The sequence below is a fragment of the Myxocyprinus asiaticus genome, chromosome 50 (assembly GCF_019703515.2).
Source record: "Myxocyprinus asiaticus isolate MX2 ecotype Aquarium Trade chromosome 50, UBuf_Myxa_2, whole genome shotgun sequence".
NCBI classification, from domain to species: domain Eukaryota; kingdom Metazoa; phylum Chordata; class Actinopteri; order Cypriniformes; family Catostomidae; genus Myxocyprinus; species Myxocyprinus asiaticus.
Genome location: NC_059393.1, coordinates 4,894,054 through 4,911,968, shown reverse-complemented (window position 1 = coordinate 4,911,968; position 17,915 = coordinate 4,894,054). Strand labels below are relative to the sequence as shown.

Here is a 17,915-nt window from a genome sequence, read left to right as displayed (position 1 = left end):
GATACTGAGCCATGGGGAGCAGAAAAGAACTGTCAAAAGACCTGCGTAACAAGGTAATGGAACTTTATAAAGATGGAACAGGATATAAAAAGATATCCAAAGCCTTGAAAATGCCAGTCAGTACTGTTCAATCACTTATTAAGAAGTGGAAAATTTGGGGATCTCTTGATACCAAGCCAAGGTCAGGTAGACCAAGAAAGATTTCAGCCACAACTGCCAGAAGAATTGTTCGGGATACAAAGAATAACCCACAGGTAACCTCAGGAGAAATACAGGCTGCTCTGGAGAAAGACGGTGTGGTTGTTTCAAGGAGCACAATACAACGATACTTGAACAAAAATGAGCTGCATGGTTGAGTTGCCAGAAAGAAGCCTTTACTGCACCAATGCCACAAAAAAGCTCGGTTACAATATGCCCGACAACACCTTGACACGCCTCACAGCTTCTGGCACACTGTAATTTGGAGTGACGAGACCAAAATAGAGCTTTATGGTCACAACCATAAGCGCTATGTTTGGAGAGGGGTCAACAAGGCCTATAGTGAAAAGAATACCATCCCCACTGTGAAGCATGGTGGTGGCTCACTGATGTTTTGGGGGTGTGTAATGGCAAGATGAATGCAGCATGTTATCAGAAAATACTGGCAGGCAATTTGTATTCTTCTGCACAAAAGCTGCGCATGGGATGCTCTTGGACTTTCCAGCACGACAATGACCCTAAGCACAAGGCCAAGTTGACCCTCCAGTGGTTACAGCAGAAAAAGTTGAAGGTTCTGGAGCTGCCATCACAGTCTCCTGACCTTAATATCATCGAGCCACTCAGGGGAGATCTCAAACATGCGGTTCATGCAAGACGACCAAAGACTTTGCATGACCTGGAGGCATTTTGCCAAGACGAATGGGCAGCTATACCACCTGCAAGAATTTGGGGCCTCATAAACAACTATTACAAAAGACTGCACGCTGTCATTGATGCTAAAGGGAGCAATACACAGTATTAAGAACTAAGGGTATGCAGACTTTTGAACAGGGGTCATTTCATTTTTTTCTTTGTTGCATTGTTTTGTTTTATGATTGTGCCATTCTGTTATAACCTACAGCTGAATATGAATCCCATAAGAAATAAAAGAAATGTGTTTTGCCTGCTCACTCATGTTTTCTTTAAAAATGGTACATATATTACCAATTCTCCAAGGGTATGCAAACTTTTGAGCACAACTGTACACACACAGTGTATGTATATATATATATATATATATATATATATATATATATAACATTTTTTTTAATAAATACATTGTTACCAGTGAAAATATCCATTCCTGATATCAATCAATAATTGAATTACAACTAGTGATAATGGTATATTTTAATATCTGTCATTCCGTTTGAACTACTAGCAATGTTACTTTCAGATATCTACAATATAACTAGTAAGAAAGCATTTTAAGATATCTAAAATGCTGAATATAACATGATAAAATGACTTTAAAAATATCAGAAATGAACAAATAGCATAACCAATGCAATCTGATTCATAAACAAATGACTCTTATGAGCTGAATATTTTAATGAATCAGTCAAAAAGACTCACAACTCACAAGTTATCAGTATAAATCAGCATAAATGAATCGTTGAATTCATCAGAGCGGTAACTAATGGTTGCTGGATGTTTATGTGACATCATAAAATGTCGTAGATTTAGTTTAATCAGGCAAAAACATAATTCTGTAGGAAAAACTGTGCACAAAGCCGAATGTTTAATTTAACACTATAACACTATTTTTTATATTGTACAAACATAAATAAAAGATGCCACATCACCTGTAAAGAGTAATGATATAAGTGTACATGACCATCATTTTGAATGCCTTCACAATTTAATGCCCTTTATTCACATTCTTCATAAAGACACTCTCGTCAAACTAATGAATTTGAAGGACTGCATAAAAAGCTAATTATGAGGTCGCAAGGTGCACATCTTTTATTATTAAAGACAGAATAGAAAAAGGGAAGTTTGTATCTGCAGTCTGGGTTTTTCTCAGATGTGTGCTTCCTAACCTCGGGGCGTAAAGGAGGGTTTGCACGTTGCTTAGTGACATTGGGCGAGATCGCTATACTTCTCTTAATTAGCCTTTCCTCTCCATCCTTTTGTCTTCCACTGCACGTCAGTCATTTTCCAGACTATATTTAGCATGTTTGGTTTGCAATTGAAAAGTTGCTTTAAAAAACGGAGCTTGTCTGGCTTTTGATTTCAAAAGAACGCATGTACAGCATGACAGATGTCTTGGTGGAAAATAATCCAATCAAGAAAACAGCCCCCATCATCCATCAGATGAAGACTAATTATGATTCTCAAATGATCAGGAGTAGCATCAGCTGATGAAACCAGCGAAGTTAGGTGAGTATTTATAACATGCTGTCATAACAGTATGTTCTTAGAGAACGCTGTAGGAATGTCTAGTGCAGATTGAGGCATTCAATCAAGTGCATATTGCTAGTTGGTATGGCAGGAGCAGTGCAGCGGTATGTAAAAAAATAAAAATAAAAAATCAGTATATAGCACATCATGAATTTACTGAAGTATGAGTTACTTCTTAGAAGCTACAGTACCTTGTTGTGAATTAGCTCAGCTGTGCTACGAGAGAACGAGCCAGTGAGATTTAACCCATCAATACGTTGGCCTTCTAAGAAAGGACTTTTTATATTACCAATCCCCAATCGCAGAGAATGTACACACACTAGTCATAGAGGAACAAGAACTATTGGCTTTGAAAGGCATATTTTTAAGCTCTTGATGGTAGTGATTAGTATCAAAAGCAATGTTTACTTGGCCATTAAGTATCAAATGTACAGCATTAGGTTAAAGTACAACTCTGGATTTAAGTCCGCTTTAAAGCAGGTTGGTTAGAGGGTTAAGTGTTCCAAAAAACAGATTGTGATATAGCACAGAGGAGAATCACTACAAATGGTTTATTTTCAGTGCTGGCGCATGTCAAACGAATGTAGTCATCTCCAAGTGAACCTAAATAACATCTGTAGTATGTCTAGTAAAATATTTCTTTGACTGATTTCTTTAAATATTGTATTTTTCATAGCATGGGGGGACAATAATCTGATAATGAAAGAGTTGCCTCAGTTTTGCACCTGAAATTCTTGGATCAATACAGTAAAGTTAATTTATATACACAGTATACACTAGTGCTGTCAGTAGATTCAATTTTTTAATCGCGATTAATCCAATAATTTTAATCGCAGATTATGAAAATGCTGAAATTTGACACTGTATATACTTTTTTCTTGTCAAAATGCATTTACTTCCACTTTAGGAAAGAGAGCAAAACAATGTGTAACAATATTATGGTTTATTAACAGTTACCAAACAAAGCCTTCCACAGTATAAAGATAGAAATGCTGTAAAATAGCACCAATCCAAGAAACTTTAAATGTGGAAGTTTGACTTATTGAAAGAACTAGTGCCCACATAGGTTGCATATTCATTGCATTGGGCTTTAAATCTCTTAAACTCTCATCCTCCACAATATTAATCAGCCGGTAGACTGTTGCTATCTGCTTTCCTTCAGCAACTGTGAAGCTGCATCCATGATTCGCATCAGAGCGTCAACGCCAGCGTTAAACGCCACTTTGAACTCCACGCTTGCAGACAAAAATGTCTCATTCTGCGTTTTGGTGATATTTTTTTATTTTTTATTTTTCCCCTTTTTCCCCCAATTTGGAATGCCCAATTCCCAATGTGCTTTTAAGTCCTTGTGGTCGTGTAGTGGTTTGCCTCAGTCTGGGTGGTGGAGGACAAATCCCAGTTGCCTCCGCGTCTGAGACCGTCAACTAATGCATCTTATCACGTGGCTTGTTGAGCGTGTTGCCACGGAGACATAGCGTGTGTGGAGGCTTCACGCCATCCACCACGGCAACTACACTCAACTCACCACATGCCCCACCGAGAATGAACCACATTATGGTGACCACGAGGAGGTTACCCCATGTGACTCTACCCTCCCTAGCAACCGGGCCAATTTGGTTGCTTAGGGGACCTGGCTGGAGTCACTCAACACGCCCTGGGATTTGAACTAGCGTCTTTTACCACTGAGCTACCCAGGCCCCCGCGTTTTGGAGATAGTTAAGACTTGACGTGCTTCTGTGGTAATTAAAACGCACCTTATATAGGTCCCATCTAGGCTCTTTTGTACATAAAATAGTGTTAAGAGTTCCTTTCTCCATCTCCATTATTTCAAGGAAGCGCTGTTGTGTGTGTTTGTGGTGTATCCGTCAGTGGAATGCCTCCGGGCGGACACATTACAAAGGTTCCGCCCTCCCAAGAAGTGTTGGTTAATGTTGTATTAACAGTAAACGTGTTAATCACGATTAAGAAAAAGTTACACCTTAAACTTTTTTAATTAATCACATGCGTTAACGCTTTAACTCCGAACACTAATTTACAGTTCTAAGTTGGCTTTTTTAGGAACCATCATTTTAACCTATACTGCAAGTAGTAAAAATCTATTTAAAAATAATCAAGGCATGTTTTCCATGATGTTTTACACAATGAGCATATGGAAGAATGATATTTTATATTTTCCTGTTATACACATTATAAAAATACATAGTACCAACAAATAAATTGATACTAAAATGTTTTAATATATGTTAAAATGCCAAGGGGAAACATTTTATCAGTGATGATGCAAACGCATTCTTCTGATTCTGATCATAGTTTTCAATCAATTTACTAAAGCGGACTGTTTAAATGTAATTCACGGAAAAGACCTGAACATACATGTACTTTTATACATTTGGCAGATGCTTCTATCCAAAGCAAAAAAACAAAACAAAACAAAAAAACTAGCCTAATAACACAGACTTTAGGAAACTTAATGGCTATGTTTGGGAACCAAGTTTCATTACCAGTCCTCGAACATGTATTTTTTTGATAATTCGGGCACAACACTGTGCTAAAAAACACTGACAGTTTTTCCTGCAGTTCCTCTCAGCGCTACTGCAATATTGTTATTAAATCAGCAGACCAGTGTAGCTCAATTCCCAAATAAATGACTTTTATGAGCCAGTTCTTTTGAATCTACAGTGTGAAACATACATTGCGACCAGTGTAATGTGATTCCCAAACCAATGACTCTTATAAGCTGGTTAATTTGAATATAGTTTGTGAAACATACAGTGCGACCAGTGTAATCCGATTCCCGAATCAATGACTCTTATAAGCTGGTTCATTTGAATATACTTTGTGAAACATACAGTGCGACCAGTGTAATCCGATTCCTGAATCAATGACTCTTATGAACTGGTTCTTTTGAATCTACAATGTGAAACATACATTGCGACCAGTGCAATCCGATACCTGAATCAATGACCCTTATGAGCCAATTCTTTTGAATCTACAGCGTGAAACATACAGTGTGACCAGTGTAATCTGATTCCCGAACCAATGACTCTAATGAACTGGTTCATTTGAATCTACAATGTGAAACACAGTGCAACCAGTGTAATCCGATTCCTGAACCAATGACTCTTATGAGCCAGTTCTTTTGAATCTACAGCATGAAACATACATTGCGAAAAGTGTAATCTGATTCCCGAATGAATAACTCGTATGAGGTGGCTCTTTTGAATATACATATGCAATAATATCTACAATGTGAGACATACATTGTGAAAAGTGTAACCTGATTCCCGAACTAATGACTCTAACGGTGCAAAAACAGCGCTTGACTTTTACGATGGACTCTTGTCAGCCTGTTCTTTTTGGTGAGTCAATGATGTAGTTAACTACACAATAGTTCGGTTAAAGATACACACTATGAGTTTTGTTGTAATTAGTGGCATTTAATAAAAATAAAAAAAAACATTAATAAATGAATAAAATAATTAAAAAGTTTGTGTAAGCACCATTTGCAGAAATAATTTCTGTTAAAATATGAAGCGATCTTGCTTTGTAAGAGGCTTCTTACGATTCCCATTCCCTATTAGTGGCCAAATAAAAAGCGCATTAAAATCATTGCAGTATTCACAATGTCGCTAATGTTTTATGTAGCCAGAAAACTCATTGTGAAAATTTGATATATCGCCCAGCACTATTATCATTCTATAAACTTATTAAAAAAAAGCAACCAAGCAACATTATTCATCTATGGATCACTCATGTTAAAGATGGACAAGAAAGCAAAAACGAAAAAAGTAACAGAACCACCATAAAAAATAACATCCCTCTGATGTTATAAAGACATCAGAGAACATGTATCCATTGCACCCCACTGTGATCATTCAACAATACACGAGTGAAAGGAAAACTGTATCTCTCTCATCAACATACAATGCATGTGATGTGATACTGTTCAAAAAGTGCCAAAAAAACACTCTTTCCCACAAAATGAGCTTTTTATTGAATCCTACAGGTCACATTCCAGACAAATCAATGGTCAAATCATAAAGATTAGCAAATATTTGTTACACAGACCAGTTCACTAAATGCAAAAAACAAAACAAACAAACATCAAATTAGTGGAAAAATTAAGAGATTTTCCATGCAGTGCGTCTTTTTTGCCCTATAATGCCCAAAAGAATTAAACAGAGCTAAGCTAGAAACTATTAGACTATAGAGCAAATATCATACTTTAACCATAATGCAATATATATATATATATGCATCTATTGTTTTGTGTTTCTCATATGATTTATGAATAAAGATTTTTCATGGTTGAAATTCAAAAGCGCCAGCTCAACTTTAGCAAATAACATCACTCCATGCTCCCTATATTTGCTGAAATATTACCATAAGCTATATGGTTTTTAATGAGATTTATTCTGGCTTTGGAAATATTGAGACAAAAAGTAATAAATCCACTGAAGAGATAACAATTGGTATGCGTTCCACCAAATGATATTTATAGTAAAGCGTTAGAACAATTATATTGAAAAATCCTAAAACATTTTCTCTTTTTAACCAGCAATATGCAAGGTGACAGGAATAAATAGTTCTGTAATAATTCTGGATTTTACAAATAATAAAAAAAATGCTTTATTTGAATTTTTAATTAGTGGCAGCTACTGAACAAAAGAGCTACACATTGGGATTCACAATTAATCCTCGTTTAATAGCACAAAGACCCTAAAGACAATAATCATCAGAGTATAAAATCATCTCCATAAGAGAGGGGGCGATGTAATTGATATGAGATTCGAGCAGGCTGAGGGCTGTTCTTATCATATGATTTTCACATGGATTCCTGCTCTTTACTGCTTGGGAACAAAGGAATCATTCACATGCTGGGATTCACATGGATGTTGGTCTGAGATATAGGGGTGAACAAACACGTAATCGTGAACTAAATGTACGGAACTGCAGAAATAATGTCTGCATAACTCAAAATGACTACATTCTACAAACACATGACACTATTAACATGAGACTGCAAAAGAGAGAAAATAAAAAGACTTGACACAGTGGACTTAAAACATTTAAAACATGCATTTTAGACAGTTAGGAACCTCTGTTTACATTGGATTTAAAAATGAACTATTACTGAAACTGTATTATAAAATCAATAACAATGCTGTAAAATGTTTTCTGACCACAAAACCATGCTAAAATACGCTTTTAAATAACATTAATGCATGTGAAATGCATGTCAAAAAATTCTAATAACAAACAGTGTTTGTGTGTGATTTGTGTATAACATTACAAGTCTAGGGCTTCACATGGTACCACCATAAAATAAACATTAAGACCTGAAAATTAGGAAACTAGAATAATGATTTTAAATTTATTAGCCACACTTTTGCACTAAAAAATAAATAAATAAATAAAATAAAAAATAATTATATATATATATCTATATATATAATATAAAACACATAAACTGCATCAGCATTCCAATGTTTTCTTGAAAAGTGGCATTAGAAGCAGAAAAAAAAATTTCATTAAAGAACCAAATTCCTTCAAAATCCCCCCGCAGGCTGCTTTTAGGACATCCCGTGTCGAGCACATAATCTAAACATATTTCGGACATGCCGAGTGTTCAGGGGGTTTAATAGCAAACAAACCACAGTGTCACACGAGTTAAACCATAAGGCAGATTTTGACACATTTTGATTTACAGGGATTCAGTGCAAAAAAGTTTCAGCTCAAGTTATTGTGTTAAATGCCTGCTCACAAACATCTCACTTCACCAAATCAAAGGTCTAGCTTTTCTAGAATCTTTTGGCATTTTGGGGACAAGATCTAACAAATGTGTTCTAACAAATGTGTCCAAAATTAAATGTTATCTTTTATGAGAAAATAAAGCTTTGATTTCTTGCATTTACTTCTTAATTTGCATTTGCAAGAAATGTTTTTTCATTTCACAAATAGGAGATTCTCACGAAACTTGTCAAGAAAGTGTCCTGGTACTCCCTTGATAGTTGATCCTGCCTTTCATTTTCACTGATTGTACGATTAGGCTTAAATATGACAAGGATATTTTCTGGACATGTGGTCATGTGACTCACCCACATTTATTTGCAAATTACATCCAAAATACCAAATCGACATAACACTAAAAATGGCTAATGACTGTATCACATGAGAGGGAGACAAAAAATGAAAAAAGAAAGCAAGTGAAACCATGTGGCAGATTCGCTTATCTACAATCGTTTGGCAATTTGGGGACAAACTATAAGAACTGAAATGTATTTTTAGTAGGGCTGTTGATTTAATGCGTTAATTTAGCTCGATTAATTAAATATAAAACGCATGCGTTAAAAAAACGTATCATGCAGACCAATTAATCATGTCCCCTGACACGTAAATATGGTAATAAAAGTACAGATTTTCCTACACTGTAAAAAATGTCTGTAATTTTAATAATAAAAGACTGTAAAAATGCTACAGAAATAAAACGTTAATTGATTAACGAATATTAAATGTAAAATATATTTTAAAAGACAATACAGTAGTTTTTACAATAAAATGTTGTAAAAATGACATTTTTTTATGTAAATGTATGATTTTCCTGTATAATTAATGGTAAAAATTAGAGCCCGACCGATATGGGATTTTTGAGACCGATACCAATTTTAGAGGGGGAAAATTCACCGATTACTGATATGGTGGCTGATATATTTAATTTTTGAGCTGGAATGAAAACAGACCTTTTCTATGTGGATTTTTCACAGATTTTGCACCGATATGACTATGCAAAGGTACTCAGAAGGCTGCTTTCTTAAACAAATATTTTTATCAAAGGATATTTGACATTATTATTATACATTGTCAACAAATTCTAGAAATGAACACTGAGAAAATAAAGAATAACTAAAAATAAAATAAATAGCTATATAAACATCAGTACTGTTTAGTATCAGTCAATGGCTGACCATTAAAATAAAGAATAAATAAAAATACAATAAATAGCTAAATAAACACCAGTACTCTTTAGTATCAGTAAATGGCTGACCATTTAAATAAAGAATAAATACAAATAAAATAAATAGCTAAATAAACATCAATATTACTGTTTAGTATCAGTCAAATGCTGACCATTAAAATAAAGAATAAAAAATAAAATAAATAGCTAAATAAACATCATTACTGTTTAGTATCAGTCAAATGCTGATCATTTAAATAAAGAATAAATAAAAATAAAATAAATAGCTAAATAAACATCAGTACTGTTTAGTATCAGTCAAATGCTGACTATATTAATACTGCTGAGTCAAGATAAACAGATAAGCAGTGGTGTTACACTGTATTCTGCTATACAAGTTCAGGGGAAACTTTCAACGGTGGAAAACCAGACTTTTAAATATTACATTTTATAAATGCAACAGCTGGAATTGTTCGGTTGAAGGGGGTACCAAACTGTGAATCCTCAACATATATTGGTATATTGGTTGGGCAATATTGAGTACATTTACTGTTTACAGTAAATTATTATAAAATTACAGTAAAAAAAACATTAGTCAGGCATTCCAAGAATTCCCTGCGTGGAAAAACAAAAACAATAATCGGGCATTCCCAGAATTCCCTGCATGGAAAAACAAACCTCACCAGCAGCGCAACCACAAAATAAAAAGCGCTCACTAAGGAGGAAGCACAACAGGTAGGCGAAGCACGACAGAATACAGGAATCTTGAGACGTGATTTTCAAAGTTTCCACTACTTTTAACTTGACACAGCGTCCTAAAAATGGGCAGTTATGACACTGAATACCAGTGAGGTGCCCCAAACGCGTCCGTCTGAGGCACGTACATGTACACAGAGCAAGAACGCGTCCTGTGGGAACTGGATACATTGACGAACTCAATGCAAAACAGACTGCTAAACTGTAGGCTTGATCAATGATATGAAAATACACCAAACAATATATTGAGTTCTTAAGCCACTTTTTGTACTGTCTAATCAATGCTTTATTCATCTGCCACGATAATGCAATTTATTTCAAACTTAATTTCAATCCGTATTACTGTATATATTACATTTATAAATATTTGAATTATTGGGGGGGCTTTCTCAGCAAATAATGATGTATGTAATTAATTGTCAATTAATTTGATTAATCGGCATGTCATGCAATTAATTCGATTTTCACATTTTAATCACATTTGCTAATTTCAAGAATACTACAAATTAGGGCTGTCAATCAGCCCTAATTTGTAGTAGTCTTGAAATGAGCAAATGTGTCCAAATTAAAAAAAAAAAAAAAAAAAAAAAATTTTTTAAATTAGCGTAAAATGTGAAATAAAGCTTAATTTCTTGCATTTATTTTAAGCAAAAATTTATGTTATTTCATATTTTGCTTATTTAATTGTAAATAACATACCAAATGGCCAACTTAACAATCAAAAGTCACTGTGTATATGGCCACACACACACACACACACACACACACAAAAAACTAACAGGATTTGTAAGAATTGATCCAATGCTAAAGTCAGAACTGGGATAAACTACAGATTTAATCTAGATGCCCTTTGACAGAATAAGACGAGAGAAACAGAGACAGACTTCCCAGATGTCAAAATACTTAGGCGCGAAAGCATGACATATTTAAACACTGCGAGAGTTCTCAACTCTTGACTTTGAGCAAAATCTGGCAGAAAAACCAAAAGTATATCCTCTGTGGGAGTATAGTGTGACTACTTTGAAAGTATTTCACATGGTTTAGTGCAACACTGACTGCTTCAAAGCTTCAATGTAAATGTGGTGGAAAGCTTGTACTACAGTAGCTGTAAACTCTAGGTAATGCAAACCAGCCTGCATTCTGAAATGACAAGGAAGAATTAAAAAGTTTTTTTGTTTTTTTAAACCCTGATTGCGTAGAGGCACCATTAAAGAATTATTGCACACTATTTAAATGACTAACACTTAATTTGTAATCTTCATCTAAACACATTTTTAGGTTAGTTCATTTAAAAAAAAAATGGTAGGGTAGCCGACTTCCGTCGCTTGTTGTATATTTCAGTGGAAGGTTAAATATTTGATATAAAATATTAAGTCAAATTTAAATAGCATTTATTTCATTATTTGTTCATTTAATAATTTCTTTTATAATATTCTATTCAACAAGAATCTATAATTTCCCCTTTATAGACTTACAAGATGTATGCAGATTCTCAATCTCTCAACGGAAAGAAAATCCATATACAATTCAGACATATTCTTATCAATTTAAAATGCTTTTGATTTTCAGCTGTGGTCAAAAAGTATGCAACTTAAATCAATGCACCTTCCTGCAGCCTACATACCAATTAAATCTGCTGGAAACTGTCGTCAAATAGCTCCAGACGCTACCTTAACAACCTCTTCACTTGGGGGTGGATGTTCAAGAACTGCTAGAAACGTTTTACGCTCAAGCAAGAAAAATAAGTCATTCTCAATATGTGCCAAAAAGCTTCTCAAACCACAAAAGAGCAATGTGTATTATTATGAATGAATCGTCATGTTAGGAACTTGTAAAAGGACTGGGATATCTAACTCAAAGCTGTTGGACTGACATTGATAAAATGTCAAAGGAATATCCAAAAAGGCATTATATTTGAGCAAGATGTTGCAAGGAACAAAACTGCCCACAAGACTGTTGCTAATCTTTGGTGAAAAGAGGAAAAACAATGCAAAGAGAGAGGTGGAGGTAGATGATGACTAGAGATAAAAATCAAAAGTGACATTTTCCTGATGGTAATAGTTCTCACAGCAAGCAACTTTGACCTTCAGGTTTTTTTTTTTTTTTTTTTTTTGTGAATCTCATGCATTACACCAAATGTGTGGCGAACAATCCACACAAAAAGAGACAGAAATGCCAAAATATCTGACCTTAGATTTGGCACTGCAGTGCCCAGTCAATATATGGACTGTTTACAGGAGGTTAAAACAACAACAAATGAACACATTTCAAAGGCTATTAAAATAATGCCACCTCACCTCGATTGGTTATTTAACTAAATTAAGGATCTACACATATCAAACTAAATTTTACAGACAAGGAAGAAAAATAGGGATGATTTACAGATATATATATATATATATAATTTATGTAATGACCCTTATTTTGGATGAATCAACTACCTCATATTTTTTATATAGGCTACACATCCCAAAAAAAAAAAAAAGGCTGAGAACTGTGTTCCCGAATTACATTTTTGATATTGTATACATCCGTCTATCAAGACTAGTTGCCTTACCAGTCAAATTCACATTGGCCATCTTAGAAGCATAAAAACTGTTATTCAAATAACAATTCATTTGAATAAATGATATACAGTAGTGAGCAATGGCACATCTTTGATGGTTAAAATGATCAACCAATAATAAAAAAATAAAAAAAACATATACTAAATAGAAAATTAAATAGAATGTTTTGAAGCAACATGTATGGACTTTCACGGACTGCTATAATTGACACTTTTCACGATAGGATAATTGTGGCAGCTGTAATTGTAATCTCGATTATTATTCAATTCATTGTGCAGCCCCAGTAATTCGCACAGGGAAAAAAGACCCTACACTGTAAAAAATGTCTGTAATTTTAACAGTAATAGACTGTAAAAATGCTACATAAAAAAATAAATTAAAAAACCTAAATTGGTTAACGAGTAGTTAAAATAAAATATACGTTACATTTTTTAAATATATTTAAAAAGATAATACATGTAGTTTTATGGTAAACTGTTGTAAAAATTTAATTTTTTAGATGTAAAAAGTATGATTTTCCCATATAATTAACGGTTAAAATTTATATTACGTTTAACAAGAGTGTACATGTATTTTTTACAGTAAATTATTGTTAAAAATTACAGTAAAAACGGTAATCGGGCGTTGCCAGAATTCCCTGCGTGACCCATCATATTTCATCATATTTTCTGGAAATAGTTCTGTTTCTTCTTATTTTTAATATCAGTTATGTACTTTGGGGTGTTCTGTGTTATATCTGATGTAGTTTAGTTAATGTTTACTGCATTATTTAAATGTCATGTGTGAGTGACTCTGAGCACTGTCTCTATATGTTTATTGATCATTGCTCCTGGAAGAGACACTATTGGTGAACTTCCTGTCATCATGTGCTCTTCTGTAATTTTTACAGTGATTAACAATATATTATAAAGTAAAAAGCAGATTTTTACAGTTTCAGAAGTTTAATATATTAAGTTTATCATTTAATAATATAAATGACGGCAATGCAGCGTCCAATATTCTGTAAAAACAACCGTTTTAAACAGTACAATGTACAGGTTGTTCTGTAAAGTTGTTTACATTTTTACTGTATTTTTTACATAATTATTCTTGCAACCACAGCATTGTTACAGTGTAACAATAACTGAACATTATAGTCCATGTACACAATCGTTCATGCACTACAGGGAGTGATTCAGTGTAAGTCTGCATCTCGACAACATATAAAAACAAAGATTAATACAAATATGATATTTTTGATAGCACAAATATAGCATCAAACTAACATCGATTAAATCCTTGGTTCTAAATGTTGGTGTTAACTCGCAATACTGGCACACAGGCGAGCATGTTAACAAAAGAGTTCAGATTTTGAAACTTTGACCTTTGAAAGTTTGAGGAAATGATTTATGGTGATCCCTTGAGTGTTCTCGACTGAGTGAAAAAGTCAAAAATCTTAGCTGCCATTACGAATCCACTGCGAACTTGAGCCCAACTAATTCTTATTTTCTCAAAACACGCTTAGAATTAATCTCTTATCGTCAACTATAACAGAATATCTGCAAACCCAAGATAAAAGAAGCACTTTTAGCAGGGTTTCCACATGTTTTAACCTGTGAATTTCCAGTCATTTAGGATTTCTGGATAAGCATTGTAAAATCATTTAACTGAGATTGCACTTACAAAGAGCACTTTCTAGCTGATGAAAAATTCAACTCGAAAAATGTATATTCACTTTAGAAATGTTCATTTCTTTTTCAGGCCTGCACTGTTTAAAAAAAAAAAAATACTGTTTTTACAACAACAAAAAAACAAAAACTGGTAGCTGTGGTTGCCAGCATAATTATGTAAAAAATACAGTAAAAATGTAAACAACTTTACAGAATTATTTATATTTTACAGTTTAAAACTGTTGTAATTTACATGACCACACTAGCACAGTAAAAAAATAAAAAATCTGTTAAGTTTACAGTAAAAAAAAGTCATAAACTTGATATTAACCTTCTGAAACTGTAAAAATCTGTTTTTTACTTTATATTGTTAATCACCTTAGTAATTACAGAAGAGCACATGATGACAGGAAGTTCACCAATAGTGTCTCTTCCAGGAGCAATGATCAATAAACATGACATTTAAATAATGCAGTAAACATTAACTAAACTACATCAGATATAACACAGAACACCCCATAGTACATAACTGATATTAACAATGAGAAGAATCAGAACTATTTCCAGAAAATATGATGAAATATGATGGGTCACGCAGGGAATTCTGGGAACACCTGATTATTGCTTTTTTTGTTTGTTTTTTACTGTAATTTTAAAAATAATTTACTGTAAAAAGTACATGTACTCTCTTGTTAAAATTTTATCATTAATTATATGGGAAAATCATACTTTTTACATCTAAAAAATTAAATTTTTACTACATTTTATTGTAAAAACTACTGTATTGTAGTCTTTTAAAATATATTATGATTTTTTTACTGTATATTTTCAGGTTAATATTCGTTAATCAATTAACGTTTTATTTCTGTAGCATTTTTACAGTCTTTTACCGTTAAAATTACAGTCATTTTTTTACTGTGTAAAGCACAATTTTAAAATTGCCTGATATTTCCGAGGTTAAAGGCTCACTGTAAAATATTTTTTGGATAACAAAAGAGCAATGACTCCAACATTACTACACCCAACACCAACTCAATGCCTTGTTACTTCCTGAAACAGGCCTTGGGTACACAGATGGGAGTACTGTCCTCACAGCAAAATTGGATTAGTAAAGTCAAAAGGCAGGTTTCAATGACACATGTCCCCTTTTGACAATAAAAACAATCCTTTTCATAGTAAACAGAGATCTCTGAGCACAAGTATCATATATGATATGTCGCAGTGCATTCAAATTGTTCGACACGTTGATCAAACCAATGGCAGACCAAGGGTCGCAATAAAAGCTTTGCCATCCACAGAGACCCACATATGCTCTCATTCGACATCTGCAGTTTCACTTTGTCATATAGTTATATCCTAAGCAATGTAAATACGGCATTAGACAGACTTTGTGGGATTGTCCTTGAAATATCTATATTGTTGTGGTTGATAGAGTGAAAAACATTCACACAAAATCTGCAGTTAACAGACGCCCGAAGCTAGGGAGATTAAAACAAATCTAGGGTTGAAAACTAGGAAACGTTAGGGATGAGACTTAATAGATCAAGGGCGTAGATTTGTCTTGAATATTGGGGGGGTTGCAGCATGAAGCATTTACATGTTTCTATTGAAACATGGGGGGGGGAGGATAGTACTTGCTCGTTTTGATTATTACAATATTTATACCATGATCAATGGAAACATGTAAATGCTTCATGCTGCATCCCCCCAATATTCAAGACAAATCTACGCCCCTGCAATAGATAATTCCCCCAGTAACATCAGATAGGGCGATTTAAAGGGATTAAACAAAGCTAATGAAACATTACATTTAACGGGGGAGGGGCGTGAAACCAACATTTGCTGTCAATCTTTGGAAATGAGAAACAAAAATAAGTAGGCTAAATTACAAATTGAAATTAAACTCATGTGTTCCATAAACCAAATGAGATATTTTCGTTATTTGCTCGACATTTACGATACTCTTGCGTGGACTTGGCCTCATTGCTTCAAAGCGAGCATTCGACTTACGAAAAAAAAAAAAAAAAAAAATCTAAACAGACTCAAATATCAGCGCCCATATTCCGCAAAAAAAAGAAAAACATTCTATTAAAATGAACGATGAAAAAAGAATCTTGCCTTGACAAGGCCGCGATAACAACTATCCAATATGCGCAGTGTCATTTTCTTTGTCAACCCCCCACCTTCCCCTAAAATACAAAATTATTTTCTGACATTTCTCCATTGCAGCAATGCGCGCTCCCCCAGCGCTTATGATTTGAGGGGAGGGAACGCGCGCAGCAGCATGGGCGGGGACGCGCACGGCCCTCCCCCAACCCCAAATAATACAGTAGCCTACAATAAAGCAGGGAGCGCGCACACTGGCAAAACGGACGCGTTTGATTGGTCAAGGCACAATTCCCTCTGTACACGTAACACGCCCTGCTTACAATAAATAAACATCGCCCAAAATTTCCTAAAAAATTAAAACTTAATGGAATGTTTGGCCACAAAACTAACTATTGCACAATGAAATACAAACACAAACATACACCTCATACGCAACGTTTGCCAATTAACGGCCGCGTAACTAAACTCATAACTGCGATTTTTGGATGAGGTCCAGCGGGTGGTGAGCGGCTAAGAAAAAATCGTTGCGAGACAAAAAAAAAAGCCGCTTCGCTCGCTAAATATAAACATTCAGTCAACATATGAAGCAGTACCGGACCATTCTGCATGTTAGGTTAAACGAGCTTACCTACACAGTGAATGAGTTTATGCCGCCACGAGTCAAGTTCCTGCCGAAAGCCGCGCCTCTCGATCGTGCATTGCTGCCTTCTGCACAGACTCGCCATTTTCTATCGGCCCCTCCCGCGGGCGCGCACCTTCAACTGGGAGCTTCCCAGCGTCGACGTCATCAGTACTCCCCTCTCTCTCTCTCTCTCTCTCTCTCTCTCTCTCTCTCTCTCTCTCTCTCTCTCTCTCTCTCTCTCTCATTGAGGATAACACCGAGTGATGGGGGTCTTCACTGCTGCAGCACTTCTGACATGTCCCTCCCATTTCCAAATATTATTCAGCCTATAACGAAGAATAGATAGACAGATAGACAGACAGACACACACACACACACACACAAACTATATTGTAACATAATTCATAATTATATTATTAATTATACTGTATATTGTATCAGATATTTCATTGATTATGATTATTAAATTATACTTGATATCATATTAAATTGGATAATTAATAAATTAAATGTATAATATTTTATAATATTTTATAGCCTTCTATCTATTTAATGTACTATATATATATATATATATATATATATATATATATATATAAACTGTATATATAAATCATTAAAATGAATATAACCTCAAATATTTCAGTGATTAATTACCTGACTGATTATATCAAATATCATATAATAATCATAAAAATCAGTAAGGCTCTGCAAACTCATGCAAAATCCCCATTGTTTCGGGCTTTCTAAAACGAAGGTGGCTTAATTAGTTAGTGACTTTACTCAATTAAAAAAGGTTGTTCAGAATGGGTGGCTTGCAGCTGCTCATCCAATCA

General features: G+C 34.3%; 1 protein-coding gene across 2 annotated transcripts in view; it reads right to left on the bottom strand.

The window, feature by feature from the left end:
* Positions 1-17,184, bottom strand: part of LOC127438699 (ligand-dependent corepressor-like) — a 59,506-nt gene extending 42,322 nt beyond the window's left edge. For both annotated transcript variants that reach the window (XM_051694481.1, XM_051694482.1), the window contains exon 1: positions 17,086-17,184. In XM_051694481.1, coding sequence (XP_051550441.1) covers positions 17,086-17,182 — 97 coding nt within the window. In that variant the 5' untranslated portion in view covers positions 17,183-17,184. The remainder of the gene's footprint in view (positions 1-17,085) is intronic.
* Positions 17,185-17,915: the final 731 nt, after the last annotated feature.